At 43.5% G+C, this 24,641-nt stretch overlaps 1 protein-coding gene across 1 annotated transcript in view; it reads right to left on the reverse strand.

The window, feature by feature from the left end:
- Positions 1-24,641, reverse strand: part of LOC306938588 (dolichyl-diphosphooligosaccharide--protein glycosyltransferase subunit STT3B) — a 170,535-nt gene that overhangs the window by 39,720 nt on the left and 106,174 nt on the right. Inside the window, exons 4-5 of the mRNA XM_079522829.1 lie at positions 19,434-19,499; positions 3,223-3,322 (exon numbers count right to left, since the gene is read on the reverse strand). Of these exons, the coding sequence (XP_079378955.1) occupies positions 3,223-3,322; positions 19,434-19,499 (166 nt within the window). The remainder of the gene's footprint in view (positions 1-3,222; positions 3,323-19,433; positions 19,500-24,641) is intronic.

The raw sequence follows: 24,641 nt of genomic DNA on the forward strand, positions 1-24,641 counted from the left end.
TAATTTATTAAATACACGCTCCATCTTTTACTCCTTTCAGGATTTCTTTCCCTCGTTAAGAGTGACTGAGAGAGAGGCACACGGGCTCTGAGGAGGCAGAGACAGAGGACGGCAAAGCAAACACGTTCTCGTCGAGAACCTGTCTTCAGCTGAAAGCACTTCACCGGTTTGGAGACAGGCGCGTTGGTGCCATGCATAAAACATTAGGAGCCCAAGGAAAAAAATATATCGGGGACGACGCCAGAGCTAGACCAACGATGTTTTGTCAAAAAAAGAGACACATTTTCATGAAATCAATTTGAAAAAAAAGTATTAATGATTAAAGTTTCTATTTCAGAACTTATATAACTTATAATATAAAATACAAGTGAACTTTATTTGATTTAACCACCTTTTCAAAAGAAATATAAGCCAATATACAAGCTTACAATTGTAAGCCTGTAGATGCCATTTTAGATTTAGTTTCTTTTGCCTATAATGACACGAGCAAACAAGGAAGGCCAGGTCGAAAGTGGTTAAAAATCGAGACATGTCGGCAGCATAATTATTGCAGATACTGACGTCATCGATATCGATATTGGCCTGGCTCAAATAAACATCCCGGTAGTACGATGGAGGGGAACACGGAGGGAAGATATCTTCCACATTGACTATAATGCCAGCCGTCACGTTCAGGAGGATGGTGGTGGTTGTTGTTGTGGGGGTATTACTAATCTGATTAACCCATTTTGGGTGGGAACCCCTTTTGGTGTTAGCATTATGTTATGCTTTAGCTATTGAAAAATAGCAGATCTACAAGCTCGTAGCGCGCCACCGAGTGGCGCGCTATGAGCTTGTAGGTCTGCTATTTTTGAAAAATCGAAGAACGACTGACATAGAAACATAGCTTTTTCAGAAAACTGTCAGGATGTAGAAGACATTTTTAGAATCTGATATCAGGTCAAAATGGGTTAAGTAAAGGGTTCAGGGTCAAAGCCCACCTCATTTAACCCATTTAGACCAGACACCAGATTCTACTAAATGTCTTCTAAATCATGACAGTTTTCAGAAAAACCTACGTTTCTATGTCAGTGGTTCGTAAAGTTTTTCATGTCAAGGACCCCAAAAACTATATGAAATTGGCCGCCGACCCCCCCATCTGACAATATGTTGTTCTAGGGACCCCCCTAGAAGCAAAGATTTGAGTTAAAAACGTTCGCTCTGAAAGAATATAAATTATATTCAAAGATTTGCGCCACCTTTTCACGACATTTAAAAAAAAATAACATAACGCTTAGTTAAAACACCAAAAGGGGTTCCCGTCATGACTGGGTTAAAAAAAAATGGGGGTGGCCATTGATTTTCACTGCACTCTGAGATAAGAGGCAGGGGGTTTGACGTTGAATAATAACCTCTAATCAGATGTAAATGACGCTTGATGCCGTATCATTTATCTTCACCCTCCTCCAGCCTGCGGCCAAGATGACCATCGATTCAGTGTTTTTACAGAATTGTACACAGCACATAGTCGGTTACCTCCCCGCCAGGAGTATAATCTGTAACCGCTTCTGGTTTAGGCAATAAAAAAAATATATATCTTAAATGATTACCTTTCAGTATTTATCACCCTTTTGGTGATAAACGCAACACCTTGTTGTTGTTTTTTTAATTAGGAAAGGGGTTCGTGCTAAACCAGAACTTTCTGTAACCGCTTCTGGTTTAGGCAATAACCGTAAAAAAGTGTCAATATGCCAAATAAATTAAAAAAAACAAAATCTTAAATGATTACCTTTCAGCATTTATCACCTTTTTGGTGATAAACGCAACACATTGTTGCTGTTTTTTAATTAGAAAAGTGGTTCGTGCTAAACCAGAACAGTTTTCATGTTTTCCCACTTTTTCAGTCTTTCTTAGACCAAGGACTTGGCTCATTTCTAAAGTTGGCTCGAGTGGTCGCACGGCTGGAATAACAGGGATTACTTTGATATTGGATAATTCTCAAATTGTTGAATTAACTAGTTATTGACTTGAATCGTTACTTGAGTAATCATGTAAGCGTAAAAATGGCTTATAGGCTGCTTTACGTTTCACGAGCGGCTCACCCGCTCCAAGAGATGGGTCAAATGCTGAGAACAGATTTCACATAGCATCATATGCTATGTGACAAATGTGTGACTTATACGGTAGATATAAGAGAGGCCATTCTGAATCAATAAAACAAAAAAGAAAGACTGTCAAAAAAGACTTTGGCAGGGAACGAAAAAAGACTTTGGCATGGAACGCCATCTGGGAAAAAAGACGTCTAAGAGAAAAAAAACAAAAGAGAATAGATACGTGCTAGGTCTACTACTGTACCTTCCAATGCTTTTCACTACTTCTCTGCGCTCAGGTTTTTTCACACGCTAAAGGAGAAGATTCGGGTGGCTGCAGTGTGTAGGCGTGTGTTTCGTCGGCCGCGATGTGTGTGTGTGTGTGTGTGTGTGTGTGTGTGAGTGACTCATGGCCTAAGCCAGTGGTGTAAAGTACAGTTACTTAAGTACTAGAGATATTTGTACTTTACTTGAGTATGTCAAATGTTCAGTACTTTTACTTCTACTCCACTACATTTCAGTGACAAATATTGTACTTTTACTCCGTTACTATTATTTGACAACTTTAGTTACTAGTTACTTTGTAGATTTAGAAAAACATACAATTAATATGCGCTATATACATTTCGGCCATTTGAAAATAGCCGATCTACAAGCTCACAATGCGTCGCATTGTGAGCTTGAAGATCGGCTATTTTCTAAATATATTTATACAGTTGAAAACATGAAATGGAACTTTCTGCATTTTACTTTTGGTACATTTTGGTACCAATACTTTTTTACTCATGTACAATTTGTGAATTTTGTAAAAAAGTGTATTGCAGTATTTATACTTTCACTTAAGTAAAGCATGTGAATACTTTCTCCACCACTGGCTGAAGCTTGGCATGCATGGCCGTGAGACGGACACAGACGTGGGAACGGGCGTTCAGCGGGGGTCGTCTTTGGTGGTGGGGGGGAAGTCGATATCGTGCAGGATATAAAGCCGGAAGACTTCTCACGGACTCTCACAGAGAACCGGTGTTTCTGACTCTCTCGGGACGCGCCGCCGCCGCAGGTAGAACGGAAAACGCCTGCGGGGGTCGGCGTCTGAACGTGACTGCACGTCTTTAGTTGAATCATGTGTGTGTGTTTGTTTGTGTGTGTTCCTTACCGATGTACAGTCTTCTGCTATAGCGCTGCATCAGCAGCAGGACAAACACATGCAGAGGTATCAGATTGATGATGAACACGTAGCCTCCCCATGCAGAAACCTGGAATAAAAGCACACACACACACACACACACACACACACACACACACACACACACACACACACACACACACACACACACACACACACACACACACACACACACACACACACACACACACACACACACACACACACACACACACACACACACACACACACACACTGTTAGTCTAGGGATGCAACTCCAAGTTAACTTTATTCCACATTTTCAATACAATTCAGTCTGGAACGAGTTTGCTCAATCAAAGGCCTTGTCGTGATTATGTGAGCTGCATTTTCAATTTTCATTTTTTGAGATGAAAAGGTAATTGAATCGAAAGTTAATTCACCACAACCCTGGAAAGCGAGCCGGGTAATATTATTAACACACTTACTACTGCATCTTAGCCTCCAGTAGCTCATCTGACACCCCATTACGGCGAGCGCTGCAATCCTATCGGACACGGCAGACCTCCGATGCAAAATACAACAATAACTTTTAAAAGGCTCCATGATGAAGATTATGCGCATGTGAGTGAGACACGAGGCGCCATAAAACCCACTCCACTAAGACCTCACTCCCTGGGGGTTCAAGGGCCAGAGCTCCATTGCAGCAATGAACCACACCACAGCAGCAGAGCATGAGGAGAGAGAGAGAGAGGAGAGAGAGGAGAGAGAGAGAGAGAGAGAGAGAGAGAGAGAGAGAGAGAGAGGAAAGAGCTACAGAAAGACAGAGAGAGACAACAATGCAGTGTTGATTTCGTCGACTAAAACTATGACGAAAGAAGTTAGTCGACTAACTTTTTCTCTGACACGGGTACAACGGGTATCGCATAGCCAGGTGGGGTATGGATCTCCAACTTCCATCGTTACCGACTCGGTGCTCTACAGCCGGGCACCGGTCTAGTATTTTTAATAACAGCTTCTTAAGTGGGATGAAACATCCATCCATTAGTTTTATAGTCGGTCGCCTCCTGAGTCAGGCCTGGCCAATTACTAAAGAAACCAGTAAAACATGCTAAAGTGAATGCCCTGAATCCATGCAGGTCACTGAGATGCAGTCATGTTTGGATCTACACCACAGATGGTGTCGTCCAATTAGCGGCGTCTAACCAGAACGGACACAAATGACTGCTTCCATTTGCGATTAATTTTCCCTGTTGACAGAAAGGTGGCCGAAGACTCTCGCTGGGCGAGAATTGAAAATATGGGGCGCCAATTAAAAAAAAGGAAAAAAGAGAAAGAAAAAAACAACATACGCATACTGAATATGCTAGGGACTGACCGTGCATGAAAGTTGATTATTCAACTACTAATTTACGATGATTATTTATCTTCAAGGAAGTGTGTGTGAGAGAGAGACAGGGAGCAAGATAAAGAGGGCAAGAAGGGCACATGGAAAAAGTCGAGAGATGTACAGTATGAAAATAAATGTGTGCATGCATAAGCTCTGTGTGTGTGTGTGTGTGTGTGTGTGTGTGTGTGTGTGTGTGTGCGCGTGCGACAGAGAGATAGAGAGTGCACTAGCCAGGGAAGGAGAAAGGGCATGAGAGCAAGAGCGAGAGAGAGGGAAAAGAGCGATAGCAAGAGAGGTGTTCAGGTGTTCTTCTTAAAACTTTAATCTCAGCTCTCCCTTCCTCCTTCCAGGCCAAGTCCCGCAAATGTATCGAGGGCAGCCGAGCGGATCGTCAACAATCAGCCCAAGTCCTAGCAGCCTCCTTTAGGCTCTGCCACAGAGGGACCAGTCCAAGTCCTAGCAGCCTCCTTTAGGCTCTGCCACAGAGGGACCAGCCCAAGTCCTAGCAGCCTCCTTTAGGCTCTGCCACAGAGGGACCAGCCCAAGTCCTAGCAGCCTCCTTTAGGCTCTGCCACAGAGGGACCAGCCCAAGTCCTAGCAGCCTCCTTTAGGCTCTGCCACAGAGGGACCAGCCCAAGTCCTAGCAGCCTCCTTTAGGCTCTGCCACAGAGGGACCAGCCCAAGTCCTAGCAGCCTCCTTTAGGCTCTGCCACAGAGGGACCAGCCCAAGTCCTAGCAGCCTCCTTTAGGCTCTGCCACAGAGGGACCAGCCCAAGTCCTAGCAGCCTCCTTTAGGCTCTGCCACAGAGGGACCAGCCCAAGTCCTAGCAGCCTCCTTTAGGCTCTGCCACAGAGGGACGCACAGCCCAGAACTCTCTGCACACCAGTGGTGGGAAAAAGTACTCAAAAAAACCTCACTTAAAGGACCACTTCACCACTTTTCAACTTCTCTTCCTATAATTGGTCCTAACTAATGTTCATGATAAAATACCACAATTTTTTCTTACTCAGTCTGTGTCTCATAGGAAGGCTGTGGGCAGTTCAGAAACCCGTCCACCAGTGACATCATCGATGGTGAATCCAAGCTAATAGAAATGGCAGGCTTTCTTTTCCTGAAAAGTTGCAATGCAAAAGTTGAAGCCATCGTTCTCACGATAATACAAATTTAAATATATTTTAAAACAAATCTAGTTTAAAAAAAAATCTGCCTAATGATGATGTCACTGGTGGACGGGTGTCCGAACTGCCCAAAGCCCTCCTATGAGACACAGACTGAGTAGGAAAAAAATGTGGTGTTTTATCATGAACATTAGTGAGGACCAATTATATGAAGAGATGTTGAAAAGGGGTGAAGTGGTCCTTTAAAATAAAATAAAAGTATTTAAGTAAAAGTATAAACACTGCAATAGAGAAATACATTGATACAAGTAAAAGTTCAGAATCCAAAATGTACTTGCGTAAAAGTACAAAAGTATTGGGCATCAAAATGTATTTAAAGTACCAAAAGTATATAAAGTACTCATTGTGCAAAAATGCAAATGTACTTAGTTACTTTCCACCACTGCTGCACACAGTGCAGCCAAAATCAGCGAGTTGGCCCAGCCGTGGAGGCTGTAGAATCAATACACTGGATCCAGGAAACAAAGGATGCATTGATGATAGAAAATGAACCAACAACAAAGCAGCGTTTTATTCGAGAGACTTTCTCAAAGTAACCCCGTTAAAAAAAAAGGAAAAGAGAGCAGCAGAGACATCGATCTAGTTAGGTTTCCTCCCGTTAATGGAATGCGTCAGCGACTCAAGGCGTTTCTTCTCACTTTCTCTCTCTCTCGGCTTTGTTTTTCGTCCTGAGCCTGAGAGGGCTGAGGGCAGCTCTGACATGGGCCTAATTAGGGGCTCGCTTGAGCCTTTGCATGGTCTGTGGCTAGCTTTAACGTCATCAAACTCCACTGGAATAAAGACATACAGGCCTCCGCTTTTTACCTTCTTCTGGTCCTTCATTATATCGGCGTATTTTTTTTGTGACAAGAATGTTTTTTTCTTTCTTTCATTTTTTGGGGGGTGGGGTTTTACAATAACAAAAAAATATCCCTCAAAATTACAAATAAAATAAGAGCAGATTTGGGGCGCCCGCTGGCCAAGTGGTCCAGGCGCATGTATAGGCTTTGGCCTGGCAGCGTGTCGCGTGTTTGAGTCCCGTTTGTGACGACCTTTGCTGCATGTCTCTCCCCTTCCCTCTCCCTCTTTCTTGTCCGTCTTCACTTGATACTGTCGGTAAAGGCACAAAAGCCAAAAAAAGTAATAGCAGATTTAAGCTCACAACGTATCACAATGCATCCCACTGTGAGCTTGTACATCTGATGTTGGTGACGATGAAGATGGCGGAGCTTAAATGGTGAAGATGTCCCAGCATCCTCTGCTTTTGGTATACAAATCAAACCCCGCATAGTATTTATTCTACTGCTTATTATGTTCGCACACGTCCGTCTACAGCAGGAGGTGACTTAATTGTCGTCACAAAGCATACTCCATTATCCCGTGACAGATTCCCTGTGGTTCAATGGACCCGGGCAATAATTAGATGTTCGCAAACACACAGCTAACAGATACCTACCTTACTGTACGTTCATTGTCTAATCCAGTCTATTGGCATAATGTCCCCCTGAGTTATTTTTGTAATTATCCCACGATTTTGTAACCCATTTTTCACCTGGCGGCCAATTGCCTACGCTGCAATCCTGGGCGCTACTCTCCCTCTGCCAACCTGGGGAGAGCCCCGGACTGAGCTCATGCTTTCTTCAATGCGTGAGGAGTGAGCAGGCCGCTTCTTATCGCCTGGCAGGGGAGAGTTTCTCCGTTAGGACGTAGCGTGTGGAGTGAACAACACGTTAATCCAACCAGATCCTTTCCCCTCCATCAGGTGCCCCGTTTGGCCAGGGGGAGGCAGTAAAGAGACCAGCATGACTGCATGTTTTTTGTGAGGGTACCTACCCTTGGGGACACTCCACACAGAAAGGTCCTTTGGCCAACCCCACCCAGGTTATGGGCACTGATGACACAGAGGAGAGATCACACCCCCGACACCCACAGCGTCCCCCAGCGAGAATCGAACCCAGGACCTTCTGATGCGACAGCGCTACCGACTACACCACCGTGCCACATGAGTTAGAAATTCTGTCAATGGTGAACATCTGATGTTCCATCTCTCCACCAAAATTAATTTGTTGTGTGAACCCCATGCTATAGGCAACAAAGAGAGTTCTTAAGATGCCAAAGGGGCAAAGAAGATAAGAAGTACTGACGACAAGTAAAACTTTGAAACTACAACCCAACCGGAAGCCCTGGAGCCACCAGCTGCAATCAGACATTACTTTGATGTCTAAAAAGCTGCACTCCATAGAGTGTTTATCTGATGACAGTGTGGACCGGCAGATAATGGTCAAAGGAACAAGGATTCTGCTCTCTCTCTCTGTGTGTGTGTGTGTGTGTGTGTGTGTGTGTGTGTGTGTGTGTGTGTGTGTGCACATACGTTGAAACAGTAGCCTGAAAATAGGGTACATCTTTTCAGTTGTGTGTATTTGCGTGCATGCAAGTATAAGCAGCAGCTTTGTCGTTCATCAAGGCTATAGAGCCATTTATCTTGAGATCACTCCAGATAAATGACACTGAAGTGGAGTTGGTACAAGACTTTTCCCCCATTCACCCATTCAAAGTCAAACCAGATCTGCAACTATTGTCTCGTCAAAATTATTGTTTTGTCTCTTCACTTGATCCACTGATTAATAATTGGGAGTTAAAATATAACTCCCAAGCAGAACCCTCAGAAGTCACATTTTACTGCCATTCCTCGGATTCTCTGGGGTCTCTGACAATCAGGTAGGTGTTCCCATTTAGAAACAAAGGCCGTTCGTTCTCGCTCTCAATCAAAGGCCCTCTCGCAGCGACTCGAATCATCTGTATTAACGTCGTCACCGAATCGGCGTAGCTCATATTCCCAGCCACCACGATACAAATCACCGACTTCCCTTCAGAAATTCAAGAACTTCAGACCCACATCCAACCCTGGTAGCAGCCGCCTCAGCAATCATCACCTCCTCCTCCAAGCCCAGCACATGCCCCAGGGCCACACAGACTCCATCCTGGCATCCTACTGGAACACATGGCAAGGTTTACAGCAGTGTTGATTTTGTTGACTAAAACTATGAAGCTATGATGACTATAGCCTGGAACTCACCTATGCTTTTTATGGCATAGGCAGCTCCCGGCAGGATCCGCCGGGAGAAACTATGCGGAGCTGCGTGACATGAGACTAATTACTTAGAGCGACAGAGAGAGAGAGAGGAGTGTGTGTACATGTGTGTGTGTGTCAATTTAACAAAGGTGCAGACGATCAGAAATCAGCAGAGAGTGAGAGATGTTTGCGCTACTCTATGCCGAATTGAAGTGGACTCGGACCCAGACTTTTTTTTTCTCCCTGGAAAAAAAAACGTCTGGGTTTCCGAGGCTATGATGACTAAGACTAAATAAAATTTCGTCAAAAAATAAAAACTAGACAAAAATGTTAGGAAGGGACTAGTGGACAAGAGAGATCCAGTATAAGTAAAATACAAGTCATTTTACACTTTGTTGTGAGCTTGTAGATCAAATCATGGCTCGGCATCAAGCCCCGCCAAAATACATTTTCGTCGACTGAATCAACTGTAGATTTAGTCGCCTAAAATCTTATATTTAGTCGACAAAAACTAGACTAATACTAAAACATTCCAGGTGACTAAAACTGTTCAAGAGACTATGACTAAAACTATGACTAAAACCCGAAATAATTCCCAGAAAAAAAAACATTAATTTAAACATTCAAATTATGTTTATCTACTTGGTCATTTCTGCCAAGTTGCGCAATAAACTTATTTTTTGTGTTGTTCATTGTGTTTCTCCCATGTTTGCTTTGGGCCAATAGCTGACATGATTACTAAAACTACAACATCAGTCAACCTGTCGTGACCCCAAACAGTAACAGCAGGACGCATGCTGCAGAAACAACAAAAAGACAAAAAGACTAAATGTACACTTGTGGTTGTAAGTATATTCTTATCGGTGTTGCGAGGATGAGGGGGTACCTGGAAAAATGTCTACCCCAAAAGGGGTACCTGGTCCAAAAAGGTTTGGGAACCCCTGCTCTAGGAGGTTATCAGAGATACTCCAAATATTTCCGCCAAAATCTGTGAGATAGTAAAACAAATTGTTACCATCCCTATACCCTTAGAAGGTGAAAGACGCCAATTGGCGTCTTCATCAGAATTCCGTAAATGATCAATGACGCCAATTGGCGTCTTCAGAGTTTTTGATTAATCTAAACATATTAATATGCTCCGAAGCGCTGTTTAAATTCCTGAGCTTATATTCCAACTACATTACCCAGAAAACCCGTGTCACGTGACACACGTGTACGTGTTGCCATTGGAAGCTGGTCCCACCCCCTGTAAACAGTGGGGGCAGAGGGAGTCTTCATAGTTTATTGTTTTGCCGTCTCGCCCGAGCGATTTTCTAGCAGAAAAAGTTGAAAGCAGTACTATTTATTTGAGCGAGTTTTGTGGTAGTAGTATTGATCCATACGCGTCCCAGTCGCCTTCTCCAGGCGGAGTAGCCCTGGTCCAGTGCTTACAGCGAGACTCGCTGCTCCCTCCCTCCTTTTTTCATTGTCTCCCCATCGTCGTCCGATGAGCTATACCGGGAAACCATTGAAGAAGACGATCAACCCGGAATGTTTTGAGGTAATCTTATTGTAGAAAATGCCCTTCTATAGTGATCAGAAATCATAAGATGATCGCTACAAATAGATGCTTGGATAATTACTACTACTAGTCAGATCATGACGCCAGAATGACTCACCACGATGGCCCCCAGCCATTAGCCAGCACCAAAGGTGCTGGCTAATGGGGGGGTTGGTGCATTGGTGCTGGCTAATGGCTGGAGGGGGGGTTGGTGTCGATCGGTTGGTTGGTGCAGTACAAATGTATCGTAGCAGGCATGCACGCATGGCAGTACAAGTATTTTATATTGTAGCGTGCCTTATAGGCGATCTGATCTTTAGAGTAATGTTCGCTCCTTTTATTTACTGTCTACAAAGACGGAGAACAAACATGCATCGTTTACTGAAGCAACGCGTGGTTATGATGACCTTGCTACAAGGATCGGAGGGGGGACGGGGAGTGAAGCTAACAGTAGCGTATTATATAAGATCTGTATGACGTTTCATTGACGTCTGAGCTTGCATGATAATCGCATTCATTGTATATTGTATACAATCATGATTGTACATTGTTTAGTGTGTCTCCGTGTGATGATGATGATGACGATGATGTCAGATAGCCTACGTCCCCCGTCCCCCCCCCAACTGGCTATTGGCCGGGCTGACTACAGCTAAATGTTTATTTTTATATATTTAGAACTGGCATCAGATGAGGAGGAGGAGGAGGATGATGATGATGATGATGATGATGATGATGAAGACGAAGAGTCAAGACTGCGATGGAGTTCTCCGACACTGAACCGGATGCATTCATTCATTTCAGTTGTTTTTTTTAAATTTAGCCTACACACACACACACACCGTCAAGAACAACTGGAATGCAGTGGTTTGGGGACAACTGTTTTGTATGTAGGCCTATTTATTTTCTGTAATATTTATTATAATTGTATTATGTTAGTAGTCATAAAAAATAAAAGACGCTTTTACAATGAGTTAGACCTGTCATGGCTATTTTGTTCACTATTCTGAGGTTTATGGTTTGACTAAGCGAGTTTCAACTGTGATTTACTCTGTAACGGTAGATGGTAAGAACCCAATTTTTTGTTATAATACAGTATACATTCAAGTCTATATTTTGATACATATCATGGGCACAAAGTCATATCAAAACAATGTCCTTGGATGTGTTTTTTATCAAAACTGTTTCTTCACAACAGGTTTTTGAGATACATGCATGAATAGACAAGGTACTGGTAAGACTATGTAAACATGGTATATATCAAAATGTGCGTTAGAATGTCTAATTTTACCCCAAAAAAGAATTGAGTTTATATGATGTTCCCTTTCAGAGCTAGGGGGACTTTTAGCTGGATAGGTCAGATTGATCATGACTGACCATGCTATTTATAGATGGCAAAATATCTACAGTGGTACATGTGAGAAACTTTTTATTTTATTTTAATTGAACTAGACAACTCACCCTTTAAAATGAGATATTGCATGGCTATGTACGCCCAGCAGAAAAAAAGTTATTTAGAAAATAAAACTTCAACCGGGCATAACTTTTTTTGTTGTCCTAGAAACACTACCCAGTGTAAATGCAGGCTCTTTTAAATGGCTTCCAACACAAAAACTAAACATTTTATCAACTCAGTTAATTTTTTTCCTGGAAGCAGACAAGCCAAGCTTTCTCTGAAGGTCTTTCGTTGTCACACATTCACAACAGAGATTTTTCAATAAATCATTCAAAAACGCCATTCTGCCATAGAGAAGTCTAAAAACTATATAGAAATCCTTGAAACTCTCAAAGAGTTAAAGAGGAACATTAGCCAAACATTTGTAGCAGACCTACAAACTCACAACGCCTTGCAGCTTTGGGCAAACTGTTGCACACAATTGTGTGCAACGTTGTAGGAGTCCCTGCTTCATCTCTCTCTCTCTCTGCTAAGAGTCCTCGGCCTAGAAAACATTGAAGACCCCTGCTGTGTCTCACTGATCTAGCTCTGGGCTGATAGCTCTGGTCTGATGTAACACATGACAGAAACCGAAAAAAAAGGAAAAAAAAGAGATCAAGCAGGTGCTCAGTGGAGGTACAAAAGTTAAAAAGGTACGGTTGGTGCTTCAAGGATCAACAGGACTATAGAACAAGACAGAAGAGGGGTGATCTGAGCACTACTAAAAGGTACAAAAGGGAGGAGAGGGCGAATGCAAAATCAGGGTAACTTTATTAAAGTTAAAAAGGTACGGTTGGTGCTTCAAGGATCAACAGGACTATAGAACAAGAAATAAGAGGGGTGATCTGAACACTACTAAAAGGTACAAAAGGGAGGAGAGGGCAAATGTAAAATCAGGGTAACTTTATTAAAGTTAAAAAGCCAACATGTTTCGACTCCTAATAAGCCTATCTCACAGAATTTCCCCGCCCCCCTTAATACGCCCCCTTTTGGGGTTAGTGGTGATAGCGTGACGTCACTCCATAGACGCTACATGTTAACAGAGGTAATTTAAGAAGTCTACAACTTTTGTTTTCTCAAGGTAAGGTTTGTTCTATCTGTTCGAGCTGATTTACCATCTTGTTTGCTTCATAATAATATTGGTCTGTCACATTTTTACATTAGAAAATGTACTTAGATTCTCCAGAGAAAAAAACGTGTAAATGCTAATGTTAAAGACACCACTATTTACCGGAAGTGGGCGTGAAAAGCGGGCTGTGAGATAGGCCTATTGTCTTCATCAGGGCATGCCCTGATGAACTCTTAGGAGTTGTTTAACCTTTTTGTATAGTGCTCGGATCACACCTCTCTTGTCACATCACAGTAACCATTGCACACAAACACCTGTATTTGCACCGGTATCGACCGTTTGTCTAATGTCACCGATTTGCAAGATGCCAGCGCTGTGACGTCAGGCATTTCCAAATGTAAGCATAATAATGCGACGCCCAACACAGACAGACGCAGCTTGAACTGGAGTTGCACTGCTAGCTAGCAGCTAAATCTTTGGCGGGTGCCTGCACTGGGGGTTTGGAGGTGTATCAGTGTTTCCCAAACCTTTTCATGTCAAGGACCCCCAAATTGACAATAATTAGCCCGTGGACCTCCATTTGAAAAGATATGCCAGGGACCCCCATAAGAGAGGATTTTTACTGCTCTAGCAGAGATTCTCAACCCGTTTAATTTCAAGGACCCCCCAGTTTGACTTGCATTAGTCTATGGACTCCCATTTAATGGCATTTCTATCTCTCTCTCTGTTGTAAAATCAATGTTAATTTAACTCTGAGAGTGTACAGACGTACAGACAGACAGTAAAACAGTAAATAGAATGCAGTAGAAAAAGACAATAGCTATAAGTTAAAAAGGCATGAGTTAAGAGTGCAACACCACTACAAAACAAAAACAAAACATACATGAACTGACCAACCCCCTCCCTCCTCGTCTCCCCCCCACGGCCCTCATTTTGATTCATTATAATAGTCTAATGGCCCTTGGGATAAAGGAGTACTTAAGTCTATCTGTGCTACATGTCTCGGATAAAAACCTGTTACTGAATTTGCTCTTCTGAGAATAAAGTGCTGTGTGCAGTGGGTGACTGACATCATCCAGAATGGCTAGTGTCTTAGCCAGAGTCCTCTTCTCTGCCATCACCGCCACAGAGTCAAGCTTGGTCCCTGTCACCTTGCCTGCTCGCTTAATCGATCTGTCTAGTCTGATTAATGGAACCAAACAGACCCGTTAGGGTCCGTTTGGTTCCATGTGTACACTCTCAGAGTATAATTTAGCTGGGGACCCCCTGGAACTCCATCAAGGACCCCTGGGGGTCCCCAGACGCCACTTTGGGAACCACTGCGCTATATCATCAAGAGCCAAGACATGGTCCAAGATAGCAGATTACACATCATACACACTGTTGAAAGGGGCAGATTACACATACACACTGTTGAAAGGGGCAGATTACACATACACACTGTTGAAAGGGGCCTCAGGTCACTGAGCCGTGATTCCATCGGCCTTCCAATAATCCTACGAGCAGCACAGGTCAGCTGCATCGGTGTTGAGACACTGTCATGAATAGTTGATGAGAGATGGTGGGGGGGCGGCTGAAGGTACTCCCATGATGCAGTTTTCCGTGGTGGTGACGACAGGGCCAGAGTAGAGGATGGAAACGATACGATATCTTCTTCACTTTAAAAATAGTTATCCTAAGGGGGTGCCATTTTGGAAATGGTAAATGGTGCATTTATATAGCGCCTTTATATAGCGCCTTATCCTGGGCGCAGAGATTGTGCATTACATTCACCCATTCACACACACATTCACACACACATTCACACACCGATGCCAGAGGAAACCATGCAGGGCACGAACCTGCACATCGGGAGCAATTAGGGGTTCAGAGTCTTGCTCAAGGACACTTCGACACTATAGGCCCCAGTCTAACATGTCACATGACTCATTTAAACAAATCAGATTCCAATCTGGATGTGGCTCAGATCAGATTCGGGCTGGATTTGGCTGCCAGTGTAAATGGGGCCTAACTCTGGGGGAGCCCGGGTTCAAACTGGGAACCTTATGGTTCCCATCCGGTCACTCTACCCCTGGGCCACTATCTCCCAGCTGTTTGAAAGTGCCTGGTGCAGGCTACTTGTGTCGTTGACTTGTCAACAAATAGCATAACGATAGCGTGTCTGTTCAGCCTTTTTAGATTAGCGTTTGAGTCGTTTGGCCGAGCGCAGCGCAGGCAGTTTAATTGCTGCTGCATGGTGGTGGACTAGGACAAGACTGAGCTTGGAGCTGGTGGACAGCGAGTGAGAACCGGGACACCGGCTGCCTGCGGGTTGAGAAGTAGTGCCAGCCAGGACCTATCCATTGACCTCTCGTCTGCCTGCGGGTTGAGAAGTAGTGCCAGCCAGGACCTCCTATCCATTGACCTCTTGTCTGCTTGCGGTTCTCACTCGCTGTCCTTGTGAGGAAAAATATTAGCCACGGCAGCACCCTATCTGCCAAGTACCGTCCGCCTCTACCACCCCACTCCCTGTTGGAGAGATTATTCTGAAAGCCGGGCGGGGGAAAACACTCTCTTTTCTCCCCATATATAGCCAGCATCTGCATTATGGATGTCACATTCCATGAAAGCCCATAGGCACACACCTTAACACCTCAGCTACATCCACACCAAATGGCCCACGACAAGTCTCTCTCTCTCTCTGTGTGTGTGTGTGTGTGTGTGTGTGTGTGTGTGTGTGTGTGTGTGTGTGTGTGTGTGTGTGTGTGTGTGTGAGAGAGAGGACACAGAGGTGAATGGGGGGATGAGGCAGGGCTAGACATACAAGCCCCATGGCTCATCTATTTTTCTGCCAGAGAAGCACCTCAGTGAATGGTCTTCTGATAGAGCAGCACATCAAAGCGGGACAAAGGGGGGGAGGGGGGGGGGGGGCAGGGGAGAAAAAATGAAGAGAGAATAAAATAATGGAGTGAGGCTGAGAGAGAGAGCAAGGTGGAGACGGAGCATGTTAGGATCAGAGCAGGGGTGGGCAACTGGCGGCCCGGGGGCCACATGCGGCCCCCACCTTCACTTAATGTGGCCCTCAGGTTAATGTCAGGATACTGATATAATATTGGTTTCAGCTGTTTACAATTCCACAACATGCAAACATGACCCGCTTTAATTACTTCAGTCTAAATTAGTAGATTGCTCAACACAAGTATAATTAAAAGGCATTTGAAATTACATAAAAATGTTAATTTTCAGGATTCCAATTCAAAAATAGTACAAAATAATTAAACATTTCAATTCGAATATAGCAAAAATAGCAAAAATATATAATATTTTTGCGACGACAGTAATATATGGCCCTAGGGAGTGAGTGTGGAAATATAGTGGCCCTCTCCATCGTCAAAGTTGCCCACCCCTGGATCAGAGGGTAGCAGCCTGTCAGAAGAAATTATTAGGATGACTTTTACAGTAACTGATCATTTATCAGCGTGTAAAGCTTGGTGATTCTGCGGTCTGACTTTAATAAGACAGAACAAATATAGGGATAAAGAAGGAAGAACAAAGTGTATTATTTATTTTTGTTTCTGCTGGAACGTTAGCCGTTCCGCTAGGGGAAAGTAGGGGTGCCGACGGGCTAATCGATTTAATCAAATATACAAGATAATTGACAATCAATCGTCATTAGAACATTTAGCCTACCCTACTGCTGAATTTGTTGACCGGCTACTCACAATTGTTTTGCGTTCACACGTCACACAACAATTCACACATTGTGTGAATTGAAAAAAAGTTATCGATGGTAGCAAATAATCGTAAAGTAACAAATCGACAGTCGCAGCCCTACTGGAAAGTTAACGGGACTGTGGTGGTTCTTCCTCTCTGTGTCCGCCCCGCTCCATTGTACATCTCCTCTCTCTGCCCATTGATGCCGACTCATTTTACAAAATAGCCGATCTACAAGCTCACAACGCGTTGCAGCGCTGTGAGCTTGTAGATCTGCTATTGTCAGCATGCAACCAAGTGTAAAATGACTTATACTGGATCTCTTGTCCACTAGTCCCTTCCTAACATTTTAGTCTAATTTTTATTTAACAAAATTGTAAATACATTTAGTCTTAGTCATCATAGCTTAGTTTTCATTTAGTTTCCATTTAGCCGGTCAAAATCAGTCAGTGAAAAAAGGTAGTTGACGAACATTTGTCCTAGTTTTAGTCGACAAATTCAACACTGATCAGTATTTGTCCTTGTCTTCTTCATCTCTCTTGCACCTGATCCTGTCTCTGGGGTTCTCTTCCACTATCAGACAGAGCTGGGAGGACTGGGGGATGCAGTGGTCCAGTGTTTCTCTTCCACTATCAGACAGAGCTGGGAGGAATGGGGGATGCAGTGGTCCAGTGTCTCTGGGGTTCTCTTCCACTATCAGACAGAGCTGGGAGGACTGGGGGATGCAGTGGTCCAGTGCGATCAATGACACAGGATTGCAGTAAAGCCGTTTCATTTTGACATCTGTCACGCGGACAGCGGAGGAGATTTACCTGGGGATCAGCTGGAAGCTGTATAGATATTCATCCGTGAGAGAGAGAGAGACACGAAGCCGACGCACACAGTAAGCCTAAAGGCCTTTACACGCTGCAGGCATGAAGTATCTGTGTGATTAATTCACATGTGGGTCAATAAACATGGCATATACTGTATATCATATATCGTCACTGTCGGTGTAGTCTTGCGTAGCCAGACAACTATTCCACAATCTATATGCTATATAGAGTCTGGAACTACAGCTCCCCAAATCTGAGTAAAGAAGCTTCCATATTCGTTCACGAAAATATATTTTAAAATATCTTTACATTATATTTTTTTATTTCCATTTCTGCTAAGCGGCAAGCTATTTATGCTTAGAAGATTTCTATTTATATTAAGATACATTTGCGCGACTGTAAAGACGAAATGGAAGTGGGGAGGAGGCTCCACTTCCGCTATATATTTTACTCATGATAGAGCTTCCGTTGCTCCAAATTGTATGATCGAAGCATTTGTCGGTGGAAACCTTGCATGTCCAAAACCATTACTTTTCAGGAAATGAAAAAAAATAAAAAATAAAAACTGTGTTCCAATGGATCCAATTATAGTCACAAGCTCCGGTTAATACTTTTCAGTTGTTTTTTTTAAAAACACAAATATTCTCTTCTGGGCGTGCGTCCCTGGCACAAAACCTTTTCAGATGGGGTTTTTGATTTTTGAAAAATTCTGGTGCATTCAAGGTGCTAATTGACTGCGGAGTCAATTAGCACCTTGAATACACCAGAATTTTTCAAAAATAATGGCGCTATAGTGCCAAGCAGATTGCGCAGATTTTATTCTGAAAAGCCCCACCTTCCATTACTCCCCAAAACCGGGAGGCATAATCTTCCAATCTTCCTACCTCGCGCTGTCACAACTAAAGTCTCCCTAGAAGCGTTTATATTCCAAACGAGATGCTAGGTTAAGTCAGAAATGAAGTAATGAAGCCGTTTTGATCAAAACCATGAAGAAGTACATTTAGAGAGAAGAGACAGTTTAGTCGGGCCGTAAACAAGGAAGTGAACGGCAGTGTATATGCGCGCGTGTGCGTGCGCGCGCGTGTGTGTGTGTGTCGCTGCTCAACAGTGCCATCCAGGTATTAGCGAGGGGTTGTACATATCCATGCTTGGACGCGTACACATACTTAGGAACACAAATAGCTACGCAATGGAGTGGCTGCACCACTCAAAAAAAAAGGAAAAAAAAATAAATACTGTATATAGATTTCCGCGATCCAGTTTGATATAATTAAAATGGACCTAAAGACCCCTATACATGTCATAGGCACCCTGCGGTTTGATTAGGAAAAAAAAATTGTGTACACATTCTTAGCACAAAAGGTGTTAATGATATTTTGTGATTACGTATCAGTCCTTGCATAGCAACGACATACTTCTGCTGAGTTTCTTCAGAATATGGTTATGGTTGTCCCCCCCCCAATATTTCCCCTAAAATAGCCCCCAAATAATCAAGTGATCTGAAAGTTTTAATTTAGCAGTTAATGATGGCTGGCTACAATTTCCAGAGTGTACTGGGCCATAGGACGCTAGTAATCGCTCCTACAAATTTCATCAATAACCTGTTAATTACTCATTTCGACCACGTACAACTGTAACTCAGCATTCATCCATCTCTATTTGGCGTGGTCTATTCACAACCCTCTTGGCGCGTGATACATTAGTTGATCGCATCTCTCTACAGGGCCGTGTCTGAATTCATTCAGGCAGTTTTTAACACGCTCCAGTCCCTCTGCTTCACTCCAACAAACCTGTCTGGGTCTTAATCTAATCAGTACAAGATGCACATTCACACAGCTAAACAAGGACTGTGTATAGTGTGTGTGTGTGTATGTGTGTGTGTGTGTGTGTGTGCGCACTGTCGGCTGTAAAATATCGTATATTTTTCCATCCAATCAAGCATTAAAACACTGTTCTGAAACGACCAGCGAGTGAAGGGTTAACTGCAGAGCAGAGCTGGTGAATGCAGGTGTGCGTGCGTGCGTGCGTGCGTGCGTGCGTGGCCCATTCTCACCATATAGAAGTATGACAGACAGCAGCCAATGGTCCAGAACACAGAACCAGTCTTCACTGCTTTCACCTGTGAGAAAGAGCCAAAGAGAGAGAGACAATTCAAATGTTAAAGTGGCGTATATTAAAACCTCCATAACAGAACAAATATTCTTCTATCCAGAAACACATTCTCACAAAGACATAAACGCAAAGAAAATAATACCTTATAAATTAAGCATATCACATTAAAGGGCAGGGGAGAGAGAGCGAAAGAGAGGATAAAGGTCACAGTACCATAAATCTATTCTCCATCTCCACAATGCTAATTCATACTCCTCTAAAAGCCAATCTCCTCCACAAATGACATGGGAATGTACACACAATGTAACTATCTGCACGACTACGTTCATAAAATTTGTTTAGTAATTTAATAGAGAGGTTTGCCATTATGGCTGCTGGCCACTGGAGCCATCGGCTCACACAACATAATGTTCACACAAAGAAACTTTCAAACAAAGACGGACACACACACACACACACACACACACACACACACACACACACACACACACACACACTTTCTCCCCCCCTCATTATCCAAAAAGGACACACAGTTTTCATTGCTCTCTTGTACCTTTCTTCAACTCTCTACCTCCCTCTGTCCCATTCTCCGAAGACAGACATGCACGCGTGCACACACACACACGTACGGTATAGGCTACTTAAACACTCTCTCTACAACTCACTCGCAAAAGACACATACTGTAGAGACTATTTCTCTATTGCTCTCAAACAAAGCCACACACACACACACACACACACACGCACGCACGCACGCACGCACGCACTCCAATCCCACGCTTTCCAATCCCAATACTAGACTGATAGAGCGGTGCAGAGATGGGGGGGTGGTATCATATCGAACGATGCTTGAACAGCCCATCACAGTTCACTTCATGTGCGCTGTGTGTGAGTGTGTGTGTGTGTGTGTGAGTGTGCAGTGATTGATGGATCAACGGTGCAGGGTGGCAGCATGTGTCCCAGTACCCTGTAGGACGCCTGCTGCTCCAACAAGCCAGCCATCAATCTATCAGACACCTTATAGGAAAGCAATACATTTCATCAACTTCGTACTAAAAAATAAATAAATTACATATATCATATAGACGTAAATTTGAGTATATCTATCTAGAAATGCACCAAGTCTCTGTCTGTCTGCGTGTAATCCACGTAACTCGAGAACCGTTCGCCCCAACGACTTCAAATACGACACACACGTTCCACCCCACCACAGGGAGTGCAGTGCCAGGTGTCGAGTCAGTTGGACCCACTGTTGTCCAGAACCGCCCCAAAAAGGCCTCTGCCCAGGGTACATATATGGAGCTGGCCTGTTCGGACATCATTCGGAACCCACTCAAGGACACTTGGAGACCCACCTGACTCTGTTTGACCGGAATGGAACAGAGCCTTCATTAGTATCAGCGGTAACACGGCGGTGTAGGAGGTAGGGAAGAGGCCCAAGTTCTTTCCAAAGTGGTGTGTGTGCATAGAGCCCATTAGGCCAGTAGTTTTCAAGACATGAGCCAAATCCCAATTATAATCTTAACTTCCACCACAGGCCACACTCCAAACTGAGAGGTGGCATTCACTGCAGACATATTTTCCAAATGTCTGTGGATATTCTTTTCTCCCCCCCCCCCCTTTCTTCTTTGTACATATAGAGCTATATCTTGCGCCACCCCTTACCCCTTATCCCTAAACCTTTGCAATTTTTTACTATTTTGAAAAACCTTTTAAAATAGTTCAAATAGCCAATCTACAAGCTCACAATGTGTTGATGTAGATGGGCTAGTTGCACTATGTTAAAATGTTTTTCAAAATAGTAAAAAATGGCAAATAAGTTTAGGAATAAGGGGCGCAAGATAAGGTGTTTTATATTTGTTGATGATATGTATTTTTGTTTAGTTTTTATGCTAACGTAGGTTGATGAACTGAATACACAGGACCACAATGGAAGTCCCCACTCCCCAGGACTTTTTTTTGTGTTATCATTCCTGAATGTCTGACATTCGTGCCATTTACATAGACATTTCTGTCTAATACATAAACCAGTCAATTAAGTCCCGCCTCCGAGCGAGTATCATATGTGTGCGCAGGTTGGACTGATGGCCATGTTCCAATATTCACATTGCCGCCTACTCGCTCGACCCTTCATCCTCTGTCATGTTGCATATCGTTATTGAATGCGGTATTTCTCTCTTATATGAGCTATTTGACATGCATTCTGTTCTCCCACAACCATGTTCAACAAACAGCATGATTGTGTAAACTTAGAAAAAGTGCTCCTCGGAGCACAGGTCACCACCAGGTCAGGAACGTTTGTTGTGGGCGTGCAGAGTTTGGTATTGAGTGATCATAGAAGTAGCAGTTAATAGCCAATAAACAATGACTTACAGTAGAATAGAATATTAAAAAATCACACCCGTGTGAAGTGACTAAGTGAGGGGCGCTCTTATCATTGTACATCATCATGACATAAAATAGACACTATGCCTTTATTTATCGGTTGTTATCTGGATCTTGTGACTTTGTATGTATTTGTCTGTTTTTCTCTTTTGTATGTTTACTGTGTTTTTAGAGCTTTTTTACCTGATGTAATATGAATAGCCCAATTTGGGACATGCAATAACCTTGAAATCTTCCATTGCATGGCCAATGCAATGGAAACCCAGGCTGGCTCATTGAACAACAGGTTTTATACCTGCCCAGCTACCACTAGGAAATAGACATGTTGCATGATGTCACATGAAACAGCAACTGTCATAGAGCTGAGCAAACAAACAAAGGAAGGAAGGAAATGATCATGCGAGTTCTCACTAGAGATGCAGTTCCAAAGTCCTAACGTTACTTCCTTTAGGCAGAGATCATAGAATACAGCTAATGGAGAAGAGTTACTTTATGTTTACCGAAGTCTGGCGTCAATATCGGTAGAGGGCGCTAAGTCCACTGGCTCATGTACTTTTTATTTGCATTGTAATCCCCATAGGGGGATTTTTAGATCGCCTCATATAAGAACTGTGTTTGCAAAATAAACAAATCCTCCAGGCCGTTTCACTCATATGGATATGAAGAATAAATTGACTGTGAGAAAACACTAATGTTACTGCTGCTGAATTAGTTACATTTTCGCTAGAAACAGACTGTATCAAATATGACTGACTGACGGTCGTAAACGATACAGAGACACCTCCCCGACAATTTCGCCGAGACAGTTTGTTTATTTTTGGACCACAATGCTTATATGAGACGATTTCAAGATGAGCCCATGTTATTCTACATAGAGAAATGACTTCCGTGAACCAGGGGATGAGCGAATGACGTCAGGACTTCGGCACTCTAGAACAGCCTCACAGGTCCATGTGTAAAATGTGTGTGTGCACAGTTTCGCTGCCATCAAGCCAACGGTGCCGCAGATTAGCTGATACTGATACACAAGGACGGACAGACGGACGGACAGGGTGATAAACATGGGGCTCTATTTCCGTCCATGCTAAACCCCTTTATCCCTAAACTTCTTTGCCTTTTTTTTTACTATTTTGAAAATAATTTTTTAATAGTTCAACTAGCAGATCTACATCGACACGTTGTGAGCCTGTAGATTGGCTATTTTAACTATTCAAAAATGTTTTTCAAAATAGTAAAAAAAAAAAGGCAAAGTAGTTTAGGGATAAGGGGTTTAGCATGGAAGAAAATATAGGCCATTGTCTCTCCCCATGCCTTCGGCCTGGTGGACACGAAGATCAAACCATTATGAACTAGAAAAAGTGCCCTTCTGGGCACAGGTCTCCACCAGGAGGATAGGAGTGTGTGTGATGTTTGGCAAAGTGTTTAGGAGTAATGCGTGTGTGTGTGTGTGTGTGTGTGTGTGTGTGTGTGTGTGTGTGTGTGTGACACGGCTTGGCCTGTTGTAGCGCCACCATGAGGCTGATTTGAAAACTGTCAAGTGGCATTTCTTCCTCAGCCTAGTGGGAATATGCATGCACAGTTTCACCACAATCGGACACTGCGTTGAGTAGTTGTGGCGATTTGTACAAAGCGGGCTACTCCTGAAAAGTTTAGAAGCCAATCGTAGGCAATGAAGGTGGATTATGAGAAATCAAACAAACCCGTCTTGATCACATTACTATGGAGAGCATGTGTACCGATCTGCGTGAAATTTGGATAACATCTGAAGGAGTAATATTAGAAAATGTGTTTTACATATGTCGGCCTCCTGGTGGCGCTATAAAGAGCAGATGTGAAAAATTCCAGGCAAAGGTTTTTCCTTTGCCTCTAGGGAGTTGGCATACAAAGTTATCCACAAATCCGTGCAGTTGGAGGTAAAAACACTTTTCGGCCAGTTATAGCGCCACCATGAGGCTGAGTTGAAAATGTTTACGTGGCATTTCTTCCTCGGCCTAGTGGGAATGTGCGTGCGCAATTTCACGGAAATCAGACGATGTGTTCATGATTTGCAGCATTTTGTTTGAAACTGAGCACTCCTGCAAACTTTGGAAGCCAATCTTAGCCAATCAGGATGGAGTCTGAGAAATCTGAAAGACCCGTTTCGTTGAATGGCTCTAGAGAGACTGTGTACCAATTTGCGTGATGTTTGGACAAAATCTGTAGGTGTACTGTCCAAAAACATGTTTTGCACAAAGCGGCCTCCTGGTGGCGCTATAACAGGCCGTTCTGGAATTTTTGGGGCAGAGGTTCATCGTTGGCATCCAGGGAGTGCGTGTGCAAAATTTGGCATCGACCGGGTTGACGGTGCCGGAGATTAGCTGTTCACAGACGGACGGACACACGGACGGACACACGGACACACGGACGGACGGACGGAGTGCAAAACATACTCTCTCCCCATGCCTTCGGCCTGGTGGAGACAATAAAGATCAAATCATTTGATCACCGTGGTTCAGATATAATAGTAGGTACATAAATGCACTTCAATATCTCTCTCAGACCGTTCATGCACATGTCATTTTCATTTATTGAATATAAGTTAGTCGGCTCCAAATCATCCCTTTGAAGTCTGCGACAAAGCACAGCTTTTGGACCCCAGCTCCCAGACGGCGTAGTTTCCATCCCATAGCCCGAGGAGACGGTCCGTCCAAAAAACAAGACGGATAGTCAACAGTACACTTCCATACCCTGAAGAAGGAGGCAGTGGGGCTGCTATGCGTGGGTT

This window comes from Electrona antarctica, assembly GCF_951216825.1.
Source record: "Electrona antarctica genome assembly, chromosome: 15".
In the NCBI taxonomy this organism is placed as follows: domain Eukaryota; kingdom Metazoa; phylum Chordata; class Actinopteri; order Myctophiformes; family Myctophidae; genus Electrona; species Electrona antarctica.